We start from the raw sequence: 27,058 nt of genomic DNA, 5'->3' as shown, positions 1-27,058 counted from the left end.
ACGGAAGTGAAAAGTAACCAAGAACAATATCCACGGCGGCGTTTTTATTGTTGTTATATAGACTTATTATCACCTTGAAACTCAAAATATTACTTATGTAACTGCACAGCCACACACACTTACCCCAGGCAGTGTTAAATTCGCGTTGGAGACAGGCCTTGGTTGATAGATGTTATTAAGGTAACGCTAGCTAGCTGCTAACAATGGCTAACTGTAGGCCTATGGTTTTTCACACTCAAATAGCCTCCATCATGGAGGTGCTAGCGAATGCAGCCGTGGCAGATATATGTAAACTCGTAGACGACGACTATGCAGTGTTTCGTTTGGAAATAACTCAAAGCCAGAATGAAAGCAGGGCATTGCGGAGAAAACTACAGCTACTTGAAATGAAGGTGGCACGGGAGCGCGCAGAGAGAACGACGCGAGAACGCGTCCTCGCCAGTGGTCCCAGTAGTGTCAAGATCCTCGACCGATACAAAGGAATGGCAAGAGGTTGGCTACATTTTGTAGAAGGCCGATGCTGCGGGGCCTGTCGCCCCGATCACATCTGCGCATGTGTGACGTTAGATGTGCATACCACATATGGTTAATCAGAATTGGGTCTTGGTCAGTTTTGTGATAGTATGCAATAATTCCCCTGGTTACTTAGCTAACTTGCAGAAAAACACAATATCATATTCCAACCAGATTATTGATTTACTGGCATTTCCTATTTACCTATAGAAAACAATATGATGCATGGAACATAATACATCTATCAATACATAGTAAATCAAGAAATTATAAGAAGTGTTACCTTACATCCTTGCCAATTGTAGACAGTGTCAAAACTCAATAGTGTACAATATAGCGTTCAGCATTGACAGTACCTAACCAACCTTTTCCCCAATCACTCAGGTGAAGGACATCTCACTGGAGGCCACAGGAGCTTTGTGAAGCCTGCGGGACACAATGCGTGGAGAGATGACCAACCAATCACTGTTGATGAGGGGAGTGTAACCTCAACCCAGCACTTTATTGTGATAGAGGTTTGTGTAATAGTATTACATCAAAATTACAGTTCATCAAATGTGGCCAGTTTATTTCAGAAAGGCTCACCTGAGCTATTCACTTGCTTACATCCCTACAACATTGTTATCCAATTCTACTCATGTACCGGTTTTCTTGTGTCAGTCTGCAGATGAAAATGCAGCAGGTCCTGGGGTCAAGCTGGAGAGGACTGAACGAGAGAAGGACCCACGGCACGAGACTGGAGCAGCGGCTGGAGTGGCGCCCTCTGTAGCCACCGAGGACCTCGCTGCTGCGCCCCAGTCCAGGACCCGACACAGGATCACGGAGGTCAGTGGAACGCTGAACGCCATCCTCAAGTCTGAGACAGACATAGAGACTTTAACTGTAACACAAAGGCTCTTACACACAGGATCTGACCACAAATCAGACCCAGAGAGACTGGGCAGTCGTCCTGCTCCCGGCTCAGAATACTTACCGGTATTTCACCAGAGCCAGGGGACGGTTAATTCCCGTGGAGATGGTGATTGTGACGCGTTAGACACTGGCGGTGATGATCCGTCTTGTTCTTACGCTACAGAGATGAACCCTGGCAACATGCCCATGGGTTTAGAGAGACAGACTGATCTGTCTAGAGGGGACTGGAACCGGTACAGTGGTAGTGTATACTCTGAAGGGTGCCTAGATAAGAAAGGGGAGGTTATAGTGGTAGATGACGTGACTGTGAAAGTGGAGGGCGACGCTCCTCCCACATGGAATGAAGATAGTCACCTAGGAGACGGACACTCACAGGACAGAGATTTCTTTGATTACAGGGGAAGCTTAGATACAAATCTAAATGTCACGACCCACTCCCCTTTACACTCGTTCAGGGATCACGATGCCGTATTCACGTCGAAGGCACTTTCCGATTCACATGGCAGCGTTCTTTTCAATCAGGTACTGAACTCAAACGACAGGGCTATAGCCCAGGCTCAGGGAGGGGGAGCCACATCGGGCAATAGTAAAGAGAAACGGTTCCTCTGCATGTTCTGTAACAAAGGCTTCAGCTGCCCCCAGAAGGTGGAGATCCACCAGAGGGTCCACACAGGAGAGAAACCCTTCAGCTGTACCCAGTGTCATATGTGCTTTGCTGAGGCTGGCAACCTGAAGAGGCACCAAAGGGTCCACACAGGGGTGAAACCCTTCAGCTGTACCCAGTGTCAAATGCGCTTTGCTCAGGCTGGTGACCTGAAGAGGCACCAGAGGGTCCACACAGGGGAAAAACCCTTCAGTTGCCTCCACTGTGAGAAGAAGTTTTCCCGCCAGCACCAGCTGAAGATGCACCTGAAGGTTCACACGGAAGAGAGGCCATTTGCCTGTACGCACTGCAGGAAGAGGTTCTCAGAGAGGAGCTACCTCAGGATACACCAGCAGAAAAACCATTCCACTCTATAGCGTCTGACATTTAGCTCAAACCCTGCATTAAAGGCAAAGATTAATTTTCGTTGTTGTCAGCAAAAAGATAACGATAGTAATAGATTTCAGTGTTGAATATTTCTGGGTAGAATATTGCATCCAGGCATTGTGTGTTATATATGGCATATTTAAGCCGGAAAAGTCAGTTACATATTGTGTTTGTTCTGTGGTGCCTATATAATGTTCACAAATGCCTAGTTCCTTACTTTCATTCAACTACTTAATGTTTTTCCTAAGACACTTTTAATGAGAAAATGTATGCAGTTTATCTAGTTCATGCAGATTTTTTGTTGAGTGTGTATGTGTGGTTTTCATATGGTGTATTTAAAACTTGTTTATGTTTAATAAACACAAAATGGGACTTTTCATTCTAAGACTTTCATTGAGACTCCCTTAAGTATACATCACATCTTATCTCACCCTATTCTGCATACACATTACAGCGCTTCATAGCCAAGTTAGTCACTAGTTAACAAAGTCATGATTATGGCTAAACCCTGCCTATTTCTAAAATGTATCTTCTTAAAATTAGATTATAAACTTAAACTTAACTACACTGCTGTACCTTATGTCTAATCTTAAATTAAAACCAAAAAGCACATTTTTGTTTTCATTAATGTTTATGTTATAGCCAATTTTTACTGTGTTAATTAGGGACGACCAATACCTAACAAACACCTACTGTACACGTGAAAAGATTTTAGTCAGGTTTGTCTGATGTTGACTTTTGACTTATCAACATATTTATGTCCACCATGATGGGTTTAACAATTAAGTAATTATGTAACTACAGTATAGGACTCAAACGTAGTGGGGATGGGTAAACACTCCATGTTGAAAGTGTGTTTATTATCTGTGTGTACGTAACTGAGGGAGTATGTCTGTGTAATCTGTATCACCTGTCTCTTCCAGGATGAGGAGGGTCCAGAGGTGCTGCTGGTGAAGGAGGAGGGGTATGAGGAGGGTCTGGGGAACCCTGAGGAGAACATGGTTATGGAGGACAACGAGACTACACCTCCTCCTGAGCCCACAGAGGAACCAGCTGAGCAGCATAGAACCACACACAGTCTCACTGAGGTGAGTGCACTGTGAACTACTGTCTGAATGGTGTTTGGTCAGGGCCCGTATCCACAAAGCATTTTAGAGTAGGAGTGCTGATCTAAGATCAGTTTTGCCTTTTAGATCATAATGAATATATAGACAGGTGGGGACCTGGGCCCAGATTCACAAAACACATCTTACGCAAAAACTTACGAACTATCTTAAGAATTTTGGGGGGATCCTTCTTGTTCTTAGTTCATAAGATAGTAAGTGCAATTCCTCAACAATGTCTTAAGATTGAATGATTTTCTTACGAGCTTCTCAAATATCTTCTTCTTAAGATATTTGTTGCTAGGCAACCGTTTTATCTAGCTATTTAGCTAGAAATGACAATCATGTTAGCATATTTCGTACTGAGATGACTGTTCTAAAACATGTTCTTAGGTTTAAAATAATCAATGCTGAACTTTCAGATGACGTTTGTGGGTGTATTAAACATGTTCAATTGCTTTCATGAGCTTTTTCTCTCACCGCCCTGAGTTTAAGACAAGGGTTTAGCTATCTTGGAATTAAGAACATTTCCAATAACTTCATTTTCAAGAATCTAATTTCTTCTTAACTTTTTGCTGAAGGAGAAACATTGGAAATAGCGCAAGAACATTTCCAATAACCTTTTTGAGGAATAGCAACTTTGCTTAACTTTCTATAGTTAAGGAAAAAATGGCAGTTAAGAACACATTTTTTCTTAAGAAGGTTTTGTGAATCTGGGCCCTGATCCTCGATCAGCACTTCTACTCTGAGAAAAACTTTTATTATTTTTTTATAATTATTTCTTTACAACACATCACACTCAACCAACATCAAAACACAACACATTTCAACACATTACATCGTTCTCTCTCATCCTGGTCTAAATACGTTTTTGACTGTGGGGTTTATTGTTGATGTACTCTTCTCATACTTTGTTTACTCGATATCTAGCAAACTCATTCAAAACTGTCGCTGTCCCGCTGTCTTAGCTGTGTTGACACTCGCGCACAGCCTATCCTTGCACCCACCGTCACAGCGGATTAATGAAATGCGTAGTTCGGAGAAAATAGTTACAAAAATAAATGTTTTTCAAACAACTAACGTTAAAATAAGAGCACAAAGTGTGAACCACCTAGCTTTGGAATAGTTACAATGTCTATTTCCCTGCCTTTGAGAGGAGCGGGCTAGTAGATACCCATAGACTTAGCAATTGCACTAAGCTAATTACAGTATATGCTACCTTCAACTTCCTTTAAACTGCATGCAGAGACATAAAAATGGTATCCATGAGTTTGTCTGACTGGGTAATTATGAAATCACCAAAGATACCAAAGTATCCATTTAACCAATTTACCAACTGGTGATTTCACCAGGCAGGCCAAAACTCCATCCCACCAAAACAGGCTGAAATTTCAGGTGGACTTTTTAAACAGCTCTTACACTAAAAGGCATTATCATGATTTTCACAATTTTACAGTATTATTCAAACCTAATAGTGTGGAAATGGATATAAAATACAGGAAAAATACGTATGACTGCACTGGGCCTTTGAGACTAAATTTATCAAGACCTGGGCCCGTATCCACAAAGTCTCAGAGTAAGAGTGCTGATCTTTCCAAATAACCTTACTCATTATGATCTAAAAGGCTAAACTGATACTAGATCACTCCTACTCTGAGAGGCTACTTCATCCTATGGTACTACAGCTATGACATTTGTTTACTCATTTGTATTTTAATTTATGTCCAGTAGACAGAAGACAGGTAATGAATTGAACATAGTTTCATGGAATGTGAAATCTATGGCACGTCACATTAAAAAGAAACTAATAATTAATTATATTAAGAAATTAAAATGTGTCATAGCCCTGTTGCAAGAAACTAATTTAATGGGACAAGTCTTGGAACAAATGAAAAAATATTTTGATGGAGAAATATATTTCACATCTTACTCACTGTTAGCAGTTTGTTATTCTTCAATAAATCAAACTCCAAAGCAAATCAGGGGGAGAAAAATAGATTTCTTTGAAAAGGACAAATCATAGATGTTATGCTGGGAGGTAGATTTTCATTCCCCCTGTCCTCAGATTTTCTCCACAGAACAAAGAAACAGGATGCCACTTATAACACCCCACCCTAGCCTGGGGTTGACCAATCAGATGACCTTGCAGTACAACTGGGCCAATGGCCAAATAACAAGTATCCTGCTCCAGACTCAATGTACAGACCAATGAAATTCGTGGCACACGTAGCTCTGAGTTCAGGACTGACATTCCACAGATTCTAAACAGCTGTTTAACTGAAAACCAACTATTTCCATTGACAATTTCCTATTGACCATTAGTACTCTCGTCCTCTCATCCTCTGCGTTGTGTATTTATCTCCAAAATATTATTATAATCACCCAAAGCAAGGGGAGAGGCAGTGCTGTTCAAGAATACTATTAAGCACAAGTTAAAGTCTCAGTATGTTGAGCTCAACGGTCGGTTTATTTTCAAACATGTTATATTGGGCAATGCAGAAGTGCTTATTGGGAATATTTATGGGCTGCTGAGTGGAACAGCAGTCAAAGGCATTGCATCTCAGTGCTACAGGCGTCACTACAGACCCTGGTTCGATCCTGGGCTGTATCACAACCGGCCGTGATTGGGAGTCCCATAGGGACTTAACTGACTTGCCTAGTTAAATAAAGGTTAAATAATGAGGATATGACTTTGCTTTTTTTCTGATATTCAGTGTCGACTATACAATTTCCCAGAAATACCATGTATTATAGGAGGGGATTTTAATCAAATATTGAATGTGGAGGACAGATCAAGTAAGAAGGCCTTTCCAGCTACAAAATCTAGAATATTACTATTATATATGATCAATAACAATGGGCTTGTAGACATCTGGCGAATACTACATCCAGTAGACAGAGTATAAATTTTACTCTCCAGTCCCCAAGGTCTACTCCAGACTAGACTAGTTTTTTTGGTCCAATTTACAATCAGTGACAATAGATAACATTTTTATATGATCACAGTCAGGTAAAGTTGGTTGTAGAAATAGAGGTAAACCTAGGGCTGTTGCGGTGACCGTATTACCGCCACACCGGCGGTCACGAGTCATGAAGGCAGTCAAATTCCACGTGACCGTTTAGTCGCGGTAATTAGTCTTCTCCAAGCTCTGATACTGCTGATGGTCATTATTAGCCTACCAAACTTGCTAACTGCCTGGTACTCAGCACTCTATTGTCCCTCTAATCACACTGAAATCAATGAAAATCTATTTGAAAATCTAATCAAACACTTCTTGAGCTCCCATGAGCTCATGTTGTGCAACATTTCAAAAGGCCATGCAATTGTGTGAGAAAATAGAGTGATGGCCTCTACTAAAAATAGGAGGATCAGCTTTCTATAGGCTAGGCCTACTATATATATTTCTCAACTTTCCTAATATTAAGCACATTGCATATATTTACAACAGGAGTATAGCCTACCTGGCTGGCATGAAAATAAACCACGGGGGAAAGTGTCCTCCTTTCGGTATTTAAGTGTATAGATGACATGTATTCTTTCCCGCTGACCCTGTTTCAATACAGGTGCATAATAATGGTCCATTCTAAATAAAAACAAATTTCACACACATACTAAATAATATGTAAAGGCAAGATTAAATCAAGAATAGTCTGATGGGTGACAATATAAGCCTATCACTTGTGAATGATGCCCAGCATAAGAAACAATGCATTTTTTTGCAACTTTTTCAAATCATAGTCACACACCTCATGTAGCCTAGCCCATAGGCCTATATGTTTCAATAAGGTTTGTATCACAACTAAAGTGGCCAAATAACTTCTTAAAATTTAGCACATTAATCCGCTTTACAAGGGGTGTAGAGCCTAACTGGCATACATAAGCAGTGCGTAAGTTTCAAGTTTGGGTTAGATAATTTTCACCATAAAAATGCACTTTATAATAAAAGCATCACATGCATAATTGCGTTTGCGATCACTTTTGATAATGGTGTTTTCCGCTAATGGAACATTCGCGCTTATAGCCTACTACCATGTGCGCATTGCAGCGCTTATAATGTGAAGAAATAGCCTAATAGTTTATCAATATTTTAAGCTAAACGTTCTGATCTGTTGTGTCAGTCACATTGCATAAAAAAGTTTTTGGGATGCTAGTAGTTGTATTAATTTGAGATCTATCGCATCCCACAACTGTCCCAGACTGTTTGGAATATTTATTTCTCGCACAGAATAGAATAGGTCGACCTTTGTACTAGTAGATTGAATAGTGCTTTTGCTGTTCGGTAGGCCTACTCATATTGTTGGCTGACGAAAATTAAATGGACAGGTCTTCTAATATGTGACCCGTTTCAGAAACTAGGCGTATGTCATTTGTCACTACCTCACAGGAGAGCCGTTTGAATGTAGACTTTTTTTTAAATCAAAATGCGTTTTTAGGCAGAAATGCATTCTCTAACATGTGAACTTTCATGTGCCTTAATAACAAACTTGTATGCTGTCTGTAAATAAAAAATAAAATGGTTAAATTACAAACCTAGTTGGTTTAGCCAGAGAAAAAGACAGCAAATCATGGCTAGTGGGAAGGTTGCTAAAATAATGAGGGGGCTGGACATGCAGAGAGATTAGTTTAGATTGGTCTGCCATATAGCACGCTTCTGTCTATTTGAGCTGGTCAGTATGTCTAGGTTATCCTGTCTAACGCTGCCTTTTTTTAAAAAATGGATCCCGTAGTAAAAATGCATAAACCTAATGTCAAGTTAAAGTGTACTGTTAACTAGCTAGCGTTAGCTGGCTCGCTAGCTAAAGTTATGTGTATGCTCTCTACTTTCTGGAGACCGAGTTTTGAAATCAGTGGAATTTGAGTATGATATCTAAGGAGATAGAGTAAACACCTGTCTCCGGATTACATCTTCAAACTAAGGGCAACCATGGCATCCGACAGGAGTCGCGTCCAACCATGATGTATACTGGTAAGATAGTCAACAAAAATGGCCAGGCCTTATTTAATTTGGTAGCTCCTCTTTACCGCCGAATCCGGATACCTATAAAACTGCCGAATTTCACTACCCGCTTTCCCAAGGCCATAGCCTCAGGAAACATTTCAAAGCGAGAGAAAATGACTACCCCCATTCTCCTGGAAGAGAAAGTGTCAATTACTATACTAATATCATAATCAGCAACCCCAAAGGTTTTAACTACAAACAAAACATGATTATAATAATCCCACTGTACTCCCTCAAATCATGAATCGTTTGTTTTAATGTACCCCAAAGTTTATGTGCGCTTAATTTAGCATGCGCTACCCTTAGACATGGCAACATGTATCTCGCCACCGAGTCTAACAATTCCCTTCCATATCATATTATATGACTGGTCTCTCTTTTCCATAACCATGTAAAATTATCCTGGTATTGTTACTAGACCAATGTCCAACGGCATACGTAATAGCTGATTCGCCTTAGATTGTTTATGTTAAAACTTCTTATGGCTGCAATCCCGTTAACGGGATCTATATGACAACAGCCAGTGAAAGTGCAGGGCGCCAAATTCAAACAACAGAAATCTCATAATTAAAATTCCTCAAGCATACAAGTATTTCACACCATTTTAAAGATACACTTCTTGTTAATCCCACCACAGTGTCCGATTTCAAAAAGGCTTTACAGCGAAAGCACCACAAACGATTATGTTAGGTCACCGCAAAATCACAGAAAAACACAGCCATTTTTCCAGCCAAAGACAGGAGTCACAAAAAGCAGAAAGAGATAAAATTAATCACTAACCTTTGATGATCTTCATCAGATGACACTCATAGGACTTCATGTTACACAATACATATATGTTTTGTTCGATGAAGTTCATATTTATATCCAAAAACCTCAGTTTACATTGGCGCCATGTTCAGAAATGCCTCCAAAATATCCGGAGAAATTGCAGAGAGCCACATTAAATAACAGAAATACTCATCATAAACTTTGATGAAAGATACATGTTTTACATAGAATTAAAGATACACTTGTTCTTAATCCAACCGCTGTGTCAGATTTCAAAAAAGCTTTACTGCAAAAGCACAATATTCAATAATCTGAGAACAGCGTTCAGCCACAAAAGGAAGCCATACAGTTACCCGCCAAATTGTGCAGTCAACAAAACTCATAAATAGCATTATAAATCTTCACTTACCTTTGCTGATCTTTGTCGGAATGCACTCCCAGGACTCCCACAAGAAATGTTCGTTTTGTTCGGTAATGTCCATCATTTATGTCCAAATAGCTATTTTTGTTAGCGTGTTTGGTAACAATTCCAAGGCCAGGAAGCGCGTTCACTAAAAGCAGACGAAATGTCAAAAAGTTCCGTAACAGTCAGTAGAAACATGTCAAACGATGTATTGAATCAATCTTTAGGATGTTTTTAACATAAATCTTCAATAATGTTCCAACCGGAGAATTCCGTTGTCTTCAGAAGTGCGATGGAACAGAGCTCGCTCTCATGTGAACGCGCATGGTCAGAGCATGGTCAGCTCATGATAGACCTTACTCATTCCCGTCTCCTTCGGCCCCACTTCACAGTAGAAGCATCACACAAGGTTCTACAGACTGTTGACATCTAGTGGAAGCCGTAGGAAGTGCAAACCGACCCATATCCCACTGTGTATTCGATAGGCGATGAGTTGAAAACCTACAAACCTCAGATTTCCCACTTCCTGGTTGGATTTTTTTCTCAGGTTTTTGCCTGCCATATGAGTTCTGTTATACTCACAGACATCATTCAAACAGTTTTAGAAACTTCAGAGTGTTTTCTCTCCAATAGTAATAATAATATTACATTATTTTCCCTAATGTTTACTGACACCGGCCATATTCAACAGGCAATAGACAAAGCGAATTTACCAAGTACCCCATTTAACAATGTCCATTGAGAACGCACAACGACTAAAGTGGCTTGCGAAAGTATTCACCCCCCTTGCCATTTTTACTATTTTATTGCCTTACAACCTGGAATTATAATATATTTTTGGGGGGTTTGTATCATTTGATTTACACAACATGCCTACCACTTTGAAGATGCAAAATATTTTTTATTGTAAAGCAAACAAGAAATAAGACAAAAAAACTGAAAAACTTGAGCGTGCCTAACTATTCACCCCGCCAAAGTCAATACTTTGTAGAGCAACCTTTTGTAGTAATTACAGCTGCAAGTCTCTTGGGGTATGTCTCTATAAGCTTGGCACATCTAGCCACTGGGATATTTGCCCATTCTTCAAGGCAAAACTGCTCCAGCTCCTTCAAGTTGGAGGGGTTCTGCTGGTGTACAGCAATCTTTAAGTCATACCACAGATTCTCAATTTGACTGAGGTCTGGGCTTTGACTAGGCCATTCCAAGACATTTAAATGTTTCCCCTTAAAACCTTTTCTCAATAGGGGGTGCTGTTGGGACTTTGTAATAATTACGTTCCCAAATTAAACTGCCTCGTACTCAATTCTTGCTCGTACAATATGCATATTATTATTACTATTGGATAGAAAACACTCTCTAGTTTCTAAAACCGTTTGAATTATTTATCTGAGTGAAACAGAACTCATTCTGCAGCACATTTCCTGTCAGGAAGTGAGATTTCTGAAATCGAGGTCCCTGTTCTGAGGTCAGTTTATAAGTCCCCATGTAAGCTACGGGGCTACATGCACTGCATACGCCTTCCTCTAGATGTCAGTAAGCGGTGAGAATTTGAATGGAGTGGATTGCACAATCTGGGACACTATAAAGGCTCATGGAACGGAAGTACCGTTCTTTTCAACGGGGCGCCTGGCGCAAGAGGGACATCACAATGGCGTCCTGCAAAAGCTTTCGTTTTAGCAGTTCGATATCTCCGGTCATATTTTTATTCGTTATAGGTGTTAAAGACATCATAAGGTAGTTAATTTAAACCGACTTATAGCAGTTTATATCAGTTTATTGCGATTTTCTGGAATTTCTTTGTGACGCGCTTTCACGAGTTGGACACCTCTCCAGTGGGTGGCTATCGTTAGCTGCTATTTCTACAGGAGAAGAGGACATCTTTCAACCAAAAGACGATTGTTCTGGAGAAAGGACACCTTGCCCAAGATTCTGATGGAAGCTCAGCTAATAGTAAGCAGTCTTTATGCTGTTAATTCGTATTTATGTTGACAAATGTCAAATAATAATTCCGCCATGAATTTCGGTGCGGTCTCGCTTTAGCGCACGCTGTATTGCGCAGTAACGTTAATTTTAAAAATCTAACACAGCGATTGCATTAAGAACTAATTTATCTTTCATTTGCTGTCCAACCTGTATTTTTTAGTCAAGTTTATGATTACTTATTGATTAGAATAGGTGCCTCTCCAAGATGGCGCCGGACAGATTGCTTGAAGTTTTGGCCACTAATCACATTGTATAACCACGATTTGTGCCGCTAAATATGCACATTTTCGAACAAACCCTATATGCATTGTGTAATATGATGTTACAGGACTGTCATCTGATGAAGAATATCAAGGTTAGTCAAAAATTATATATCTTTTGCCTGTTTGTTACGATCGCTAACCTTTGCTGCTGGTAAATGGTGTTGTGTTTCTGGCTATTGTGGTAAGCTAATATAATGCTATATTGTGTTTTCGCTGTAAAACACTTAGAAAATCTGAAATATTGGCTGGATTCACAAGATCTGTGTCTTTCATTTGCTGTACGCTGTGTATTTTTAAGAAATGTTTTATGATGAGTAATTAGGTAATACACGATGGTCTCTGTAGTTATTCTAGTTGCTTTGGTGAGAGTTGTGATGGTGGCTGCAATGGTAAACTATGATTTATACCTGAAATATGCAAATTTTTCTAACAAAACATATGCTATACAATAAATATGTTATCAGACTGTCATCTGAGGAAGTTGTTTCTTGGTTAGTGGCTATTTATATCTTTATTTGGTCGAAATTGTGATAGCTACCTATGCAGGAAAAAAATGGTGGACAAAAAAAGTTGTGTCTTTTGCTATCGTGGTTAGCTAATAGATTTACATATTGTGTCTTCCCTGTAAAACATTTTAAAAATCAGAAATGATGGCTGGATTCACAAGATGTGTATCTTTCATCTGGTGTCTTGGACTTGTGATTTAATGATATTTAGATGCTACTATTTACTTGTGACGCTATGCTAGGCTATGCTAGTCAGCTTTTTTACTGGTGGGGGTGCTCCCGGACCCGGGATTGGGAGGAAGTAGAAGTTAAACTACTCGAGTGTTGCTTTAGCAGTATGCTTAGGGTCATGCTGCTGTGGGGATGGTGTTCTCGAGGTGATGAGAAGTGTTGGGTTTGCGCCAGACACAGTGTTTTCCTTGATTGCCAAAAAGCTAAATTTTAGTCTCATCTGACCAGAGTACCTTCTTCCATATGTTTGGGGAGTCTCCCACATGCCTTTTGGCGAACACCAAAAGTGTTTGCTTATTTTTTTCTTTAAGCAATGGCTTTTTTTCTGGCCACTCTTCCGTAAAGCCCAGCTCTGTGGAATGTATGGCTTAAATCTTCGCTGTGGAGCTTTGCAGCTCCTTCGGGGTTATCTTTGGTCTCTTTGTTGCCTCTCTGATTAATGCCCTCCTTGCCTGGTCCGTGATTTTTGGTGGGTGGCCCTCTCTTGGCAGGTTTGTTATAGTACCATATTCTTTCCATTTTTTAATAATGGATTTAATGGTGCTCCGTGGGATGTTCAAAGTTTGGGATATTTTTTATAACCCAACCCTGATCTGTACTTCTCCACAACTTTGTCCCTGACCTGTTTGGAGAGCTCCTTGGTCTTCATGGTGCCGCTTGCTTGGTGGTGCCCCTTGCTTAGTGGTGTTGCAGACTCTGGGGGCTTTCAGAACAGGTGTATATATACTGAGATCATGTGACACTTAGTCCACCTGTGTGCAATCTAACTAATTATGTGACTTCTAAAGGTAATTGGTTGCACCAGATCTTATTTAGGGGCTTCATAGCAAAGGGGGTGAATACATATGCACACACCACTTTTCTGGTTTTTATTTTTAAGATTTTTTTTTTTTCCATTTCACTTCACCAATTTTGACTATTTTGAGTATGTCCATTACATGAAATCCAAATAAAAATCAATTTAAATTACAGGTTGTAATGCAACAAAATAGGAAAAACGCCAAGGGGGATGAGTACTTTTGCAAGGCACCATATACCATTTAGCTAAGCTAAGAATGACGTGAATAGTCAAGTCAACAAACGCTGGGCAGTTGAATAGCATATAGTTAATATACTAGCTCGATGCAATGATATACTATGCAGTTCATAAAGATAGCGCAAGCAACAAATTTCATACTTAGTTAAAACAAATAATTTATATCTTAAGACCAATAAGCATACTACATACTCAAATGACTTCACAAATAGTACGGTTAGAGCGATTACGCTGATATAACGCTAATATCAATACACTGGTGTATTGAGCTAATGATTCTTCTTTTATATCATTGTGCCAAGTCATAATTGCATCCCTGAATTCTCTATTAGATTTCCTGTCAGCAGGGAAATGCTGCCAAATTCGATCCATGATTAGATTTTTTGATATTCGTGCCGAATTGGTAGAATGCTTGTGCGCTTCTAATAGTGCCTCTATAGCTTGGGAAAGTAATTTATTCAATAAATATAGCATATCATCTCTTACTGCGAAAAACACATTTTCAGGCCTTTTCTCTTTTTTTATTTATTTCACCTTTATTTAACCAGGTAGGCCAGTTGAGAACAAGTTATCATTTACAAATGCGACCTTGCCAAGATAAAGCAAAGCAGTGCGACAAAAACAACAACAGAGTTACACAAACAAACGTACAGTCAATAACACAAAATAAAAAATAAAATAAAAATCTATGTACAGTGTGTGCAAATGTAGAAGAGTAGGGAGGTAGGCAATAAATAGACCCTAGAGGCGAAAATAATTACAATTTAGCATTAATACTGGAGTGATAGATGTGCAGATGATGATGTGCAAGTAGAGATACTGGGGTGCAAGAGGGTAAGTAATAATATGGGGATGAGGTAGTCGGGTGTGCTATTTACAGATTGGCTATGTACAGTGATCGGTAAGCTGCTCAGACAGCTGATGTTTAAAGTTAGAGAGGGAGATATAAGACTCCAGCTTCAGAGATTTTTGCAATTCGTTTCAGTCATTGGCAGCAGAGAACTGAAAGGAAAGGCGGCCAAAGGAAGTGTTGGCTTTGGGGATGACCAGTGCAATGTACCTGCTGGAGCGCGTGCTCCGGGTGAGTGTTGCTATGATGACCAGTGAGCTGAGATAAGGCGGGGCTTTACCTAGCAAAGACTTATAGATGACCTGGAGCCAGTGGGTTTGGCGACGGATATGTAGTGAGGGCCAGCCAACGAGAGCATACAGGTCGCAGTGGTGGGTAGTATATGGGGCTTTGGTGATAAAACGGATGGCACTGTCATAGACTGCATCCAGTTTTCTGAGTAGAGTGTTGGGGGCTATTGTGTAAATGACATCGCCGAAGTCAAGGATCGGTAGGATAGTCAGTTTTACGAGGGTATGTTTGGCGGCATGAGTGAAGGAGGCTTTGTTGCGAAATAGGAAGCCGATTCTAGATTTAATTTTGGATTGGAGATACTTAATGTGAGTCTGGATGGAGAGTTTACAGTCTAACCAGACACCTAGGTATTTGCAGTTGTCCACATATTCTAGGTCAGAACCGTCCAGAGTAGTGATGCTATTCGGGCGGGCGGGTGCGGGCAGCAATCGGTTGAAGAGCATAGAGACTGCCAGAGGTCCGGACAACAGGCCCTCCGATTTGACACACTGAACTCTATCTGAGAAGTAGTTGGTGAACCAGGCGAGGCAGTCATTTGCGAAGCCAAGGCTATTGAGTCTGCCAATAAGAATACAGTGATTGACAGAGTCGAAAGCCTTGGCCAGGTCGATGAAGACGGCTACACAGTATTGTCTTTCATCGATGGCGGTGTATTACCTGAAATGTATTACCTGACGGAAAAATCCCGTAAGCGTTTAGACAATCATATAATGTTTTAACCATATCTCTAACAAATGATCCATAAAGAGACCACTCTGAACCTACGTACATCTACGTATGGGTTGTTTAAGTTACATCATTATATTCCCAGTATTAATTGATCAAATCTTAAGTAATCGATTATACACACATGGTTATTTCTCATTCATTTTTTTTCTTCATATCTTCACAGAATCAATATATAACGTAGGAAATCGTAGGTACTCACATTAATTAATCACTCTGTTTCCAACGACTCATACATACACTCCCAGCGGAACCCAAAAATGTTACTTTCCCGGGCGCTGCCCTATGGGAATAATGCTCCACGGTTATTATAGAATAACATCTAGCACTTAATACCACCCCTTGATATTCTATGATGGGCAGTGTTGAACGGAACCCCAAGATAACGCTACATATCAAAACTTATTATCCAAAATGTAATATCAGCTTATTATACACATTACTATTTCTTATTATTCAAATTTAAGATTAACATTTATTTCTACCCTCACACACTATCATATCACATTCACAAACACAGTACACACAGGGGAAATGAGACAGACAAGAGGAAAACAGTTAGCGCTGTTTTTAGATTTCAAAACCTTGTCTATATAAACAGGGAAACCATACCATTATCAAAATATTGCCTAATTAGTGGTCCCACAACGAGGTATTGCATCCACACTGGGATGCCGCCTACTGCGATTACTATGGTATAGATTATTTTATGTCTATCCAAATGTGCAAAACTACCTACAGAGTACCTATGTCTCCTATCTAATTATGTAACACGGTCCCAAAAAATCCAACCTTACCTCGTATTTCCTAAGTATCAGGAATAACAAAACACTTACAATAACACAAAACAATAGTAACCTAGGGCATACCTGTTTACCTCATCAACAAAATATTTAATCAATTACATACAGTTTATAATTTGAACTTCAGCAAGCCAGATGCCCTCACAAGGCGTCACCTGCACTACAGTCCCTCATTCAACGAGCTTCACCAAGCCGAGTTCTCTCTCAAGATTACCCACGCTCTAGTCCTTCACTCCACATTAACCTGTGATCAACTCAGTATGACGGATCTGGACTTTTGGTTGCCTGCAACTGGCTAATTAACAAGGATACCTCACGGAAGTCCACTCTTATCAACTCAACTCAGTCCTGCTAGTTACCTCAGCTGTGGCCCTCTTAAGGAAGACCTTACTCTCAACAGGGGCCTAGCCATCACTTAATCAGTTGCCAGCCCAAGCTTCAAAAGACTCCTCTCAGTTAACTCAAAGGGAGAGAGAGAGTCCTAAGAACCTTACTCTATTTCATAAAACAACCATATGGTGCATAAACATAACATAATCTTGTAATTATGCTACCACAAAGTTGATCAACTTTCAAAGCAAAATTACGTTCCCATTCTTCCTCAACTTTTGTAGCTCTGAGTCTCTACTTTTTTCAAATGTAAAAAACACAATTTCAAAATGTTCTACATAAGACCTATTTGAGCCGGTCGGTCACATATCTTTAATATGCATCTCGGAATTGGATAAGCACGCACGCAGTTGCATCCCTGATGTGTCTGTCTTAACTTGTAGCCTGTAAGAAAGACCCAATCACGTGATGGAGCGCGCCGCACTCAGGGAGAAGCGCACAACAACCACTGGCCGCAAAAGGCATGGATTTTTTTTAGGTGGATTACGGCCACACAAAGGGAGTGCCACCGTGAAATTCTAGGTATTATCAAGTGCTTGTCAAAATGTGAATGAGTGACTGATGTAGTGTGTACAGCCTGCGTAAAAAACTAAGCAGAGCTCATGCCTTTCAAGCAACTTTTTCAAATTATCATTAGTCACATCATGCAGCCTTACAATGAATAAAACAATCTAAACATATAGCCCAACATTTGTAGAACAACTAAATATACATTAATAACTCTAAATTAAGCATATATGAATACCTATTTCTTTGTTAACCGCTCAACACAGAATAGCCGCGTGTGTGCACTCCCTCAAATCGAAAATATCCTTTATTCAGCGTTGTTCAATTGTATTCTTCATACTATAAAATAATGCCACAGAATTCTAAGCAAGTCTTGTCTGCTAAATGAACTAGTGTAGCCCACAGCCATTTGGCACAGCCAGATCAGGACAACTCAGATGCTATTCAGTTCTTCTGAAATAGACTACATTTTCTTTATATCATGTTTCTTTAGACCTGTCTAAAATAAACAATGGATTTATTGTGATGGTGCAGGCTATATTAAATGGTTTTATTAGACGTTTTACAATGTAGATGTTCCTAAGGTCTGCATCAGTGGCTTTTAGGCTATGTGTGGAAGCCAGGAGATGGAAAGATTTGGGTTTGGTCCTTTGTTTATAAGATGGGTCTGCAGTATATACAATAGCCCTAGAGCAGCAGTTATAACAAATTGTTTATCTCCTTTATGTTGGAGAGGGGCAGAAGGCAGGGATGTTTTTTGTTTTAGCGTTAGAAATATTAGTAGAAGCCATAAGACGACAGAGTGATATTGAAGGTATTGTGGTGGGAAAGTATGAGCATCAACTGGCAATGTACACAGATGACATGTTGTTTGTTAGGAATCCTGAAACATCAATTACGGGGCATCTCAATTTGGTCAATGAATATACAGAGATTGCTGGCTTCAGAAAATTTTGGAAAAAGTCAGAGGTACTACGATAAATTATCGATGCACTGAAGACCAAATTTCAGATTTCAATTTAGTTTGGGCACCATAAGGTCTGAATTATCTTGGTATTTTCCTATCATCAAATAATAAGTTCATGCTTGAAAAGAACTTGGAAGCTATTTTGAATTCCTTGAAAGCAGACTTTGAGATGGTCCTCCCTCTTTTTGATGTTCTGAGCAAGAATTAAAATAATACAAATTACAGTGGCTCCAACAATCAATTTTAAACTAAGCATGCTGCCTCTCAATCTACCACAATCCTTCTTTAAGAAGATCAATTAAATGATCAGTCAAAAGTTTGGACACACCTACTCATTCCAGGGTTTTTCTTATTTTTTAAAACTATTTTCTATATTGTAGAATAATAGTGAAGACATCAAAACTATGAAATAACACATATGGAATCATGTAGTAACCAAAAAAATTGTTAAACAAATCAAAATATATTTGAGATTCTTGAAAGTAGCCACCCTTTGCCTTGAAGACAGCTTTGCCCACTCTTGGCATTCTCTCAACCAGCCTCATGAGGTAATCACCTGGAATGCATTTCATTGAACAGGTGTGCCTTGTTAAAAGTGAATTTGTGGAATTTCTTTCCTTAATGCATTTGTGACAAGGTTGGGGTGGTATACAGAAGATTTTGGTAAAAGACCAAGTCCATGTTATGGCAAGAACAGCACAAATAAGAAAAGAGAAATGACAGTCCATCATTACTTTAACCTGTTTGGGAACAGGGGCAGCATTTTCACGTTTGGATGAAAAGCGTGCCCAGAGTAAACTGCCTGCTACTCAGGCCCAGAAGCTAATATATGCATATTATTAGTATATTTGGATAGAAAACTCTGAAGTTTCTAATACTGTTTGAATTATGTCTGTGTATAACATATTTCACATGCCAGGTGAAAACCTGAGAAAAATCCAACCAGGAAGTGGGAAATCTGAGGTTTGTAGTTTTTCAAGTCATTGCCTTTCGAATATACAGTGTCTATGGGGTCATATTGCACTTCCTAAGGCTTCCACTAGATGTCAACAGTCTTTAGAACCTTGTTTCAGGCTTCTACTATGAAGGGGGAGCGAATAAGAGCTGTTTGACTAAGGGGTCTGGCAGAATGCCATGAGCTCGAGCTGCGTTCCTTTTCATTTCTAAAGACAAAGGAATTGTCCGGTTGAAACATTATTGAAGATTTATGATAAAAACATCCTAAAGATTGATTCTATACATCGTTTGACATGTTTCTACGAACTGTAATATAACTTTTTTGACTTTTCATCTGGACTTGCCTTGTGAATTTCGATTGGTGAACTAAACGCGCTAACAAAAAGGCGGTATTTGGACATAAAAATGAACTTTATCGAACAAAACAAACATTTATTGTGGAACTAGGATTCCTGGGAGTGCATTCTGATGAAGATCATCAAAGGTAAGTGAATATTTATAACGCTATTTCTGACTTTTACTGACTCCACAACATGGCGGGTATCTGTATGGCTTGTTTTTGTGGTTTAGCGCTGTACTCAGATTATTGCATGGTGTGCTTTTTCCGTAAAGCTTTTTTGAAATCTGACACAGCGGTTGCATTAAGGAGAAGTATATCTTTAATTCTATGCATAACACTTGTATCTTTTATCAAAGTTTATGATGAGTATTTCTGTAAATTGATGTGGCTCTCTGCAAATTCGCCGGATGTTTTCGAGGCACAACATTACTGAACATAACGCGCCAATGTAAAATGAGATTTTTGGATATAAATATGAACTTTATCAAACAAAACATACATGTATTGTGTAACATGAAGTCCTATGAGTGCCATTTTATCTCTTTCTGCTTTTTGTGACTGCTCTCTTTGGCTGGAAAAGGGCTGTATGTTTTTCTGTGACTAGGCGCTGACCTAACATAATCGAATGGTGTGCTTTCGCTGTACAGCCTTTTTGAAAATCAGACACGATGGCTAGATTAACAAGAAGTTAAGCTTTAATTTGGTGTATTGCACTTATGAAAGTTAAATATTTAAAAAATATATTTTTGAATTTTGCGCTCTGCCATTTCAGCGAATGTTGTCGAGGAGTTCCGCTAGCGGAACCCCTAGCCTTAAGAGGTTTTAAGACATGAAGGTCAGTCAAGAACTTTGAAAGTTTCTTCAAGTGCAGTTGTAAAAACCATCAAGCGCTATGATGAAACTGGCTGTCATGAGGACCGCCACAGGAAAGGAAGACCCAGAGTTACCTTCAAAGTAGCAACCCTTCTCCTTGGTGACAGCTTTGCACACTCTTAGCATTCTCTCAACCAGCTTCATGAAGAATGCTTTTCCAACAGTCTTGAAGGAGTTCCCACATATGCTGAGCACAGGCAGTCAAGCCGACAGATAAAACAATTACATTTAAACATAATTTGAATGAATTGTAAAGTTTCATAAAAGATGTCCATTCCAAAAACCACCTGGCATCCAGGGTGTAAAAATAATTCTTAAATGAAAAAAACAAGGGGACTACACCTTCCTTTAAGGGAAAAATGGGGTGAAGTTTATAAAATACAAGAAATATAATGGAAAAAGGTGTCGACACTGTTTTAGAACGCAAAGACATTCTAAAACACATAGTTTAGCATAATATAAATCAACTGAACTCCATGTAAAATGAACAAGGCAAAAATGACAACTGACAGCAAATATTGGAGATGTAAATCAGATGATGGTGGGCTTTGAAGCTACTGTCTTAGAGTGAACAAAAACAGGGAAATGTCATTTGAAATTAACACCAAATGTGTATTGATACCAAATCATTATACCAATCAATAAAATATAATTCATACAAATCATGTAAACAATGAGAAACTGAACTGCTGGTATTTCTTTCTCTATGACTGCAATTTGATCATTATTCATATTATCAATGACCTATTTATTTGTTTCTTGTTTTTGAAATTTTGTTGCAGCCCTCCCATATATGCAACATTATTGTTTATTTATTTTTGGGGATGAATTCATATGATATGCAAAGAAAAGAAAGTATAGAGATTTAGGTTTCAAGCTTATTTCCTGCAATTCTACACATTTTGTCATGGGGTGCAAAGAAAATGTTGCAGTTTTAAAGCTAATTTTGTATTAATTCTACACAGTTCTCTCCACCAACAAGAGTGGTGTGAACAGTTTGTCATGAACAGTGCTTGTGCCTATAGAAATAGACGTGGCGCGTACGGAATGCGGGCCCCCGAGTGAAAAAGTTTCAGAACCCCTGGTCTACTGGCTCCGCTGATTCAGCCTCCCTCTGTGCTCACTAAGCATCCAACTGTGCATGTTCTTCCTCAGTAAATTCAGGCTCAAATAAACAAGTCTCTGAATAAAAATTGTCTTCTACCTTCAAGTCCGACATGATTTATCAAATATTATGATGATTTGCCAATTAGCAAGCTAGCTACTTTAGCTACTAGAGTACGCAACAGCTGGCTGCCTCCCAGGAGTTTTGTTTACAAAACCACATCAAGTCTCAAAGGAAGAGAGAGCAGGCAGAACCCAAAGTAGTCCGTAAATCAGGAAGTTGATAGAATCTAGTTTCTTACGATTATCAGTAATTTTAACAAATGTATAAATATTGATTACTATGTAAGACAAATTACCAACCACCCAGCTATGGAGAAGTTAGGTCTATTTCCCTGCTTTTGAGAGGAGCTGGCTAGCAGATACCCATAGATTACCAGCAATTGCTCTAAACTAACGATATGCTACCTTCAACTTCCTTCAAATTCCACGCAGAGACACATAAATGGTATCAATGAGTTCGTCTGACTCTGGTTAAGAAATTCCCAAATACCTAGTATCCCTTTAATAGACCAATAAGAAACAGAGTTCCAAACCTCTCTACCAATAACAGCTAGTTTTCAGTTTTCCCCTCACCACTCCCAGACAGTCCTAGCTAAATTATTGCTTGAGAAATTGCTCTTTGCTAAGAAACTATTTAATTTAAAACAATCACAGTAAGGTACTTAATTGTTACCCAGAAATACTTTTATATTGAGATAAAAACAGCTGCATTGGACCTTTAAGTCTGGGACTATGACTTTGAATTATCAAACCATTAAAAGGGTTTGTTTGGGATTTTGGCAATTAAGCTCTTTATCTACTTCCCCAGAGACCGATGAAGTCGTGGAAACCATTTTTACATCTCTGTATGTAGGAAGTTAGAGGTAATTTTGCAAGCCAGTGCTAACTAGCTCAGCTTAAACACTGGAAGTATTTGGGTACAGCTAGCATGCTAGGTGTACCCAAAGACCTCCATTCTTTGCCCTAAACTAGTTAGCATTGGCTCTGCAAATTACCTCAAACTACCTGCATACTAGACGCAGAGACATAATAATGGTATACACCAGTTCATCTGACTCTAGGGAAGTAGATAAGGGCTTCATTCCCAAAATCCCTAACTATCCTTTTAAAGAGTGTCAAGTAAGCAAATCACCTAACATGTTTGCATAGTACTCATAGCAATCCCTCATTGCCCAATCAGAAGATGCTCCATAGCAGGGTTCTTGATCCAACATCCTCTCACTCTGTATCTCTTACAGTCAGTAGACATGGAGGATGGGAAGCCTGATCTGCTGCTTGTCAAAGAGGAGACGATAGAAGATGGACCAGAGAGCATTGACCTGCTGAGTGGACTAAAGATGGGGGAGCAAGGTAAGGGAGACATAGATATACTTCAATGGGAATAGTGATGCATCTACATAAAATGAAATCAATAAAACTGAGTATACCAAACATTAGGAACACCTTCCTAATATTGAGTTGCACCCCCCCACACTTTTACCCTCAGAACTGCCTCAATTCATCAGGGTATGGACTCCACAAGGTGTCGAAATCGTTCCACAGGGATGCTGTCCCATGTTGACTTCAATGCTTCCCACAGTTGTGTCAAGTTGGCTGGATGTCCTTTGGTTGGTGGATCATTGTTGATACACACAGGAAACTGTTGAGGGTGAAAAAAAACAGCAGCGTTGCAGTTTTTGACAAACCGTTGAAAAGGCGCTTACATTTTTGTCTTGCCCATTCGCCCTCTGAATGGCACACATACACAATCCATGTCTCAAGGTTTAAAAACCCTTATTTAACCTGTCTCCTCCCCTTCATTTACAATGATTGAAGTGGATTTAACAAGTGGCATCAATAAGGGATCATAGTTTTCACCTGGTCAGTCTATGTCATGAAAAGAGCAGGTTTTCTTAATGTTTTGTATACTCAGTGTATGTTTATAACTCAAATCAAATGTATTTATATAGCCCTTCTTACATCAGCTGATATATCAAAGTGCTGTACAGAAACCCAGCCTAAAACCCCAAACAGCAAGCAATGCAGGTGTAGAAGCACATAATGTATAAACTTCATGATTTAATTGACTTAAACTCCATATGTAGAGTTCTCTGCATGTTTGTAAAGTCTATTTTGTAACCTTTTCCTGCAGGTGATTGGCTGGAGGATAACAGAGGAGACTGGGTGGCCATCTTGGATACCCAGACTGCTGCAGCCAAGGGCCCAGGGGACAACATCACTGAGCAGGCCAGGACCAGAGGCGAGATAGTGGAGGTCAGTGGATGGGACAGCGTCCTCAACTCTGGGCTGGGGAACAACACTGTTAACCACAACCAGAAACAGACAGTCGAACACAAAACAACAACCAAACTTAGTCTCCATGACAACAGACTGGATGAAACCAGGACGAGGCGTAGATTTGGTCTGCAGGGACAGGGAGGTGTCCATATGAGAACAGACACAGACTCGGCTAGCAATGCTCCGTCCTGCTCCTATAGTTGTGATTCAGAGAGACTGATGGTGCCTCAGGTTAACCCCCTAACAGATGCTGCCTTCAGCCTGCCTTCTATAGGATCTATCAACTGGAACATGGACCCTGCAACAACACAGACACTCCCTGGCCTTCATCTTCCTCACACTCCTCTAATGTTAAACCAGACCTCAGACAATGCCGGTGCCTCAACAATAAATGGCTACACAAGACCATTGACAAATGACAGTAGTAGAGACAGAATCAGTAAAGGTGGCAGCGCCAAAGAGAAGCGCTTCCAGTGTTCGTTCTGTAGGAAAGCCTTCAGTTTCCCCAAACAGGTGGAGATCCACCAGAGGATGCACACGGGGGAGAAACCGTTCGGCTGCCACCTGTGCCGGGCCAGTTTTTCTCAATCGTCCAGCCTGAATAGGCACCAGAGAGTCCATACAGGGGAGAAACCCTACAGCTGCCCCCAGTGTGAGAAGAGGTTCTCCCGCCAGCACCAGCTGAAGGTGCACCTGAAGGTCCACACAGGAGAGAGGCCATTTGCCTGTACGCACTGCGGGAAGAGGTTCTTAGAGAGGAGCTACCTCAGGATACACCAGCAGAAAATGCACATGGCCCATGTATAGAGTATAGTGGTGACATGTAATGTAGTACTAGTTAGTTTGTTAGTAGTTAATTTGTATAGAGTATAGTGACATGTAATGTAGTTAATTATATTGTTTTTATATGTAGTGTGGAACTGGATGAGGTTAACTGAGGAGATCATGAGTATGATGAGGCAGAGTAGATGATATGGTGATGGTTGGTGTGATGGTGTCTAAAAATGCTTCACTGATGAGTGACAACTTTGTCCTGTTGTTTGATCTGGTGTTTCATAATGAGTGCCTTAATTAATGTTTACTTGACATAAAGTAGTGAAGATGTGTGTAATGTAATGTTGAACCTTTCCCAAAGTATTCTAGTTACCATAGTGAGAAGTTATTCTACTTGTCACGTATCATTTTGTGTAATAAAAGTACTGTACTTCACGTTATGTGAGTGTATGACCATCTTGTTGAAATTAAATACAACATTGACTCTGTGCTGACTGACTTGGTTATTTTTGTATCATTTCAGGGACTGAGTTTCCCTTGTCACAGTCGAACCAACACATATGGACATTATTTATAATAAACTCCAATGGCTCCATATTTTTGGGTACTTGAATCACAGAATTAGAGATGGGCTTGACTGTGGCTAACATTTGATAATATCATGTCATGTTTCTGTTTGTACAGCAAATAATTACTTCTATAAACCTGTATATTATCTTCTGTACAATGTGTTTACAGTCTGCAGTCCATGAGGACCTGCTGATAACTGGTGTTCCTGGCGGGAGAGACCGGACCCTTGAGGCGGCTGTTCACAAACCCTGGCCCCGGATCAGAACACTGGATCAGGAGCCGTCGCTCTTTCTTCCTGAGTCGCAACTAGGACCGAACCACGAGGGACAGAGACTCCACCACCACACAAAACACAACCAGTGGACAGGGGGACTGAACAACCTCAGTCCTGGTGGTCATCAGAGAGACAGAGGCTCCAGTCAGGGATCCAGTCTGCAGCCCAGACCCTTCTCTTCACAGTCTCAGTGCAGGGATGGAGCAGGGCCTGGGGCTGATAGAGATAGACCCTCCTGTTCCTATGATACAAACACCACAGTATCCATGATGAACAGACCAGGTCAGCCTGGGCTTCAACCTTCACAGAGAGTGGTGGGAGATCCCCCTGGGCCTGGGTCTAGCCTTCCGCAGCTGCTTCATTGTTACCCCACGAATACAGACAGGGGCAGTATGGGCAGTCACCACAACAGGTACCTAGCCTATAATACAGCACACAATCCCAACAACACCCAAACAATGGCTCCATCTCATGGAGGGCTCTCTGGTGACATTGGGTCAAAACGTGGGAGCCCGAGCATTGGGACCGACGCCGACAAGCCATACGCCTGCCCTACGTGTGGGAAGCGATTCGCTAAGGCGAAATATGTGAAGCAGCACCAGACCGTTCACACCAAGGACAGCTTCAAGTGCAAACTATGTTACAAGAGCTTCTCCTTCCTAAGTAGCCTTATCAGACATAGGAATGTCCACAACAGGGAGAAGTCATAGCTTGATATGTATACGAGGGATGTCTGGGAACTCGTTTTTTATTTTGATCCCTCAGTTGAGCATCTGGATATGCTCACATTCTCACATGATACAGACTTGTTTGGTGTGCTGGCATAGCCAAAACACTGTCATGTTATTGAAGAGTAAGACTATATTTCCCCTCTGAATGTGTTTTTCTATGTTCTATTCATAAAATACATTTTTTTTTATAACAAGTCAGGTGAGATGACCCTGAGGTCATGCTTTCATTGGGGAAGAGGTCCAAAAACAACCCCTTACTGTGTCCCTTCCCCCTATTGCCCTCCCATGGCACTGGGTAGTAGGTAGGAGTTCTCCTTAATCAGATAGTTTTCATCTCTCATAGCTGTTATAGCTGTTATAGCTGTAGCAAACATTGCCACTCAATAATTGACTTACTCAGACACTGTTGGCTATATTTATACTGATGTACGTCAAAACATTCTCAAGTCAGGTCCCACTTAACTGTTTCTGTTAAGAAAAACCCCAGAGTTCACAAGCTTATCTATCATCAATGGTATGGGATCTTTACAAACAGTCCTTGGCCTCAAGCTGTTTGCAGTAAATGGCCTGAAGGCTCCAGGTCTTGTGATGACGGGTGAAATATTAAACATGAACGAATGTAACCCTGTATTTGATATTACAGACTGACTGTTCTCTACAAACTGGAGTGTACATCATTTTAACTCTTTGTTAAATTGTCATTTGAAACAGGCTTGTGTAAATACCTGTTTTAAGAGAGAGAGTAAAAATAGGCTAGAACAAGTATAGTTTAATATTTACCTTTCCTGATGTGATGTTGATGGAATA

The 27,058-nt window shown here is 40.1% G+C and overlaps 1 protein-coding gene across 2 annotated transcripts; it reads left to right on the top strand.

Moving 5' to 3' along the window:
* LOC120052926 (zinc finger protein 143-like) lies at window positions 1-27,005 on the top strand. Of its 2 annotated transcripts, XM_039000162.1 has the most exons (7): window positions 1-492; window positions 898-1,028; window positions 1,174-1,338; window positions 3,379-3,543; window positions 22,864-22,975; window positions 23,757-23,878; window positions 25,415-27,005. In XM_039000162.1, exons 1-7 carry the CDS (start codon window positions 204-206, stop codon window positions 26,228-26,230), a joined length of 1,800 nt encoding a protein of 599 aa, XP_038856090.1. In that variant the 5' UTR covers window positions 1-203; the 3' UTR covers window positions 26,231-27,005. The 2 variants fall into 2 exon arrangements, with proteins under 2 accessions (XP_038856090.1, XP_038856089.1); XM_039000161.1 differs by lacking the exon at window positions 25,415-27,005 and having other exon boundaries at window positions 23,757-25,164.
* The last annotated feature ends 53 nt before the right edge of the window (window positions 27,006-27,058 follow it).

Source organism: Salvelinus namaycush, chromosome 8 (assembly GCF_016432855.1).
Source record: "Salvelinus namaycush isolate Seneca chromosome 8, SaNama_1.0, whole genome shotgun sequence".
NCBI lineage: Eukaryota > Metazoa > Chordata > Actinopteri > Salmoniformes > Salmonidae > Salvelinus > Salvelinus namaycush.
The sequence above is the reverse complement of the archived record's forward strand: the minus strand, read 5'-3'. Positions and strand labels throughout refer to the sequence as shown.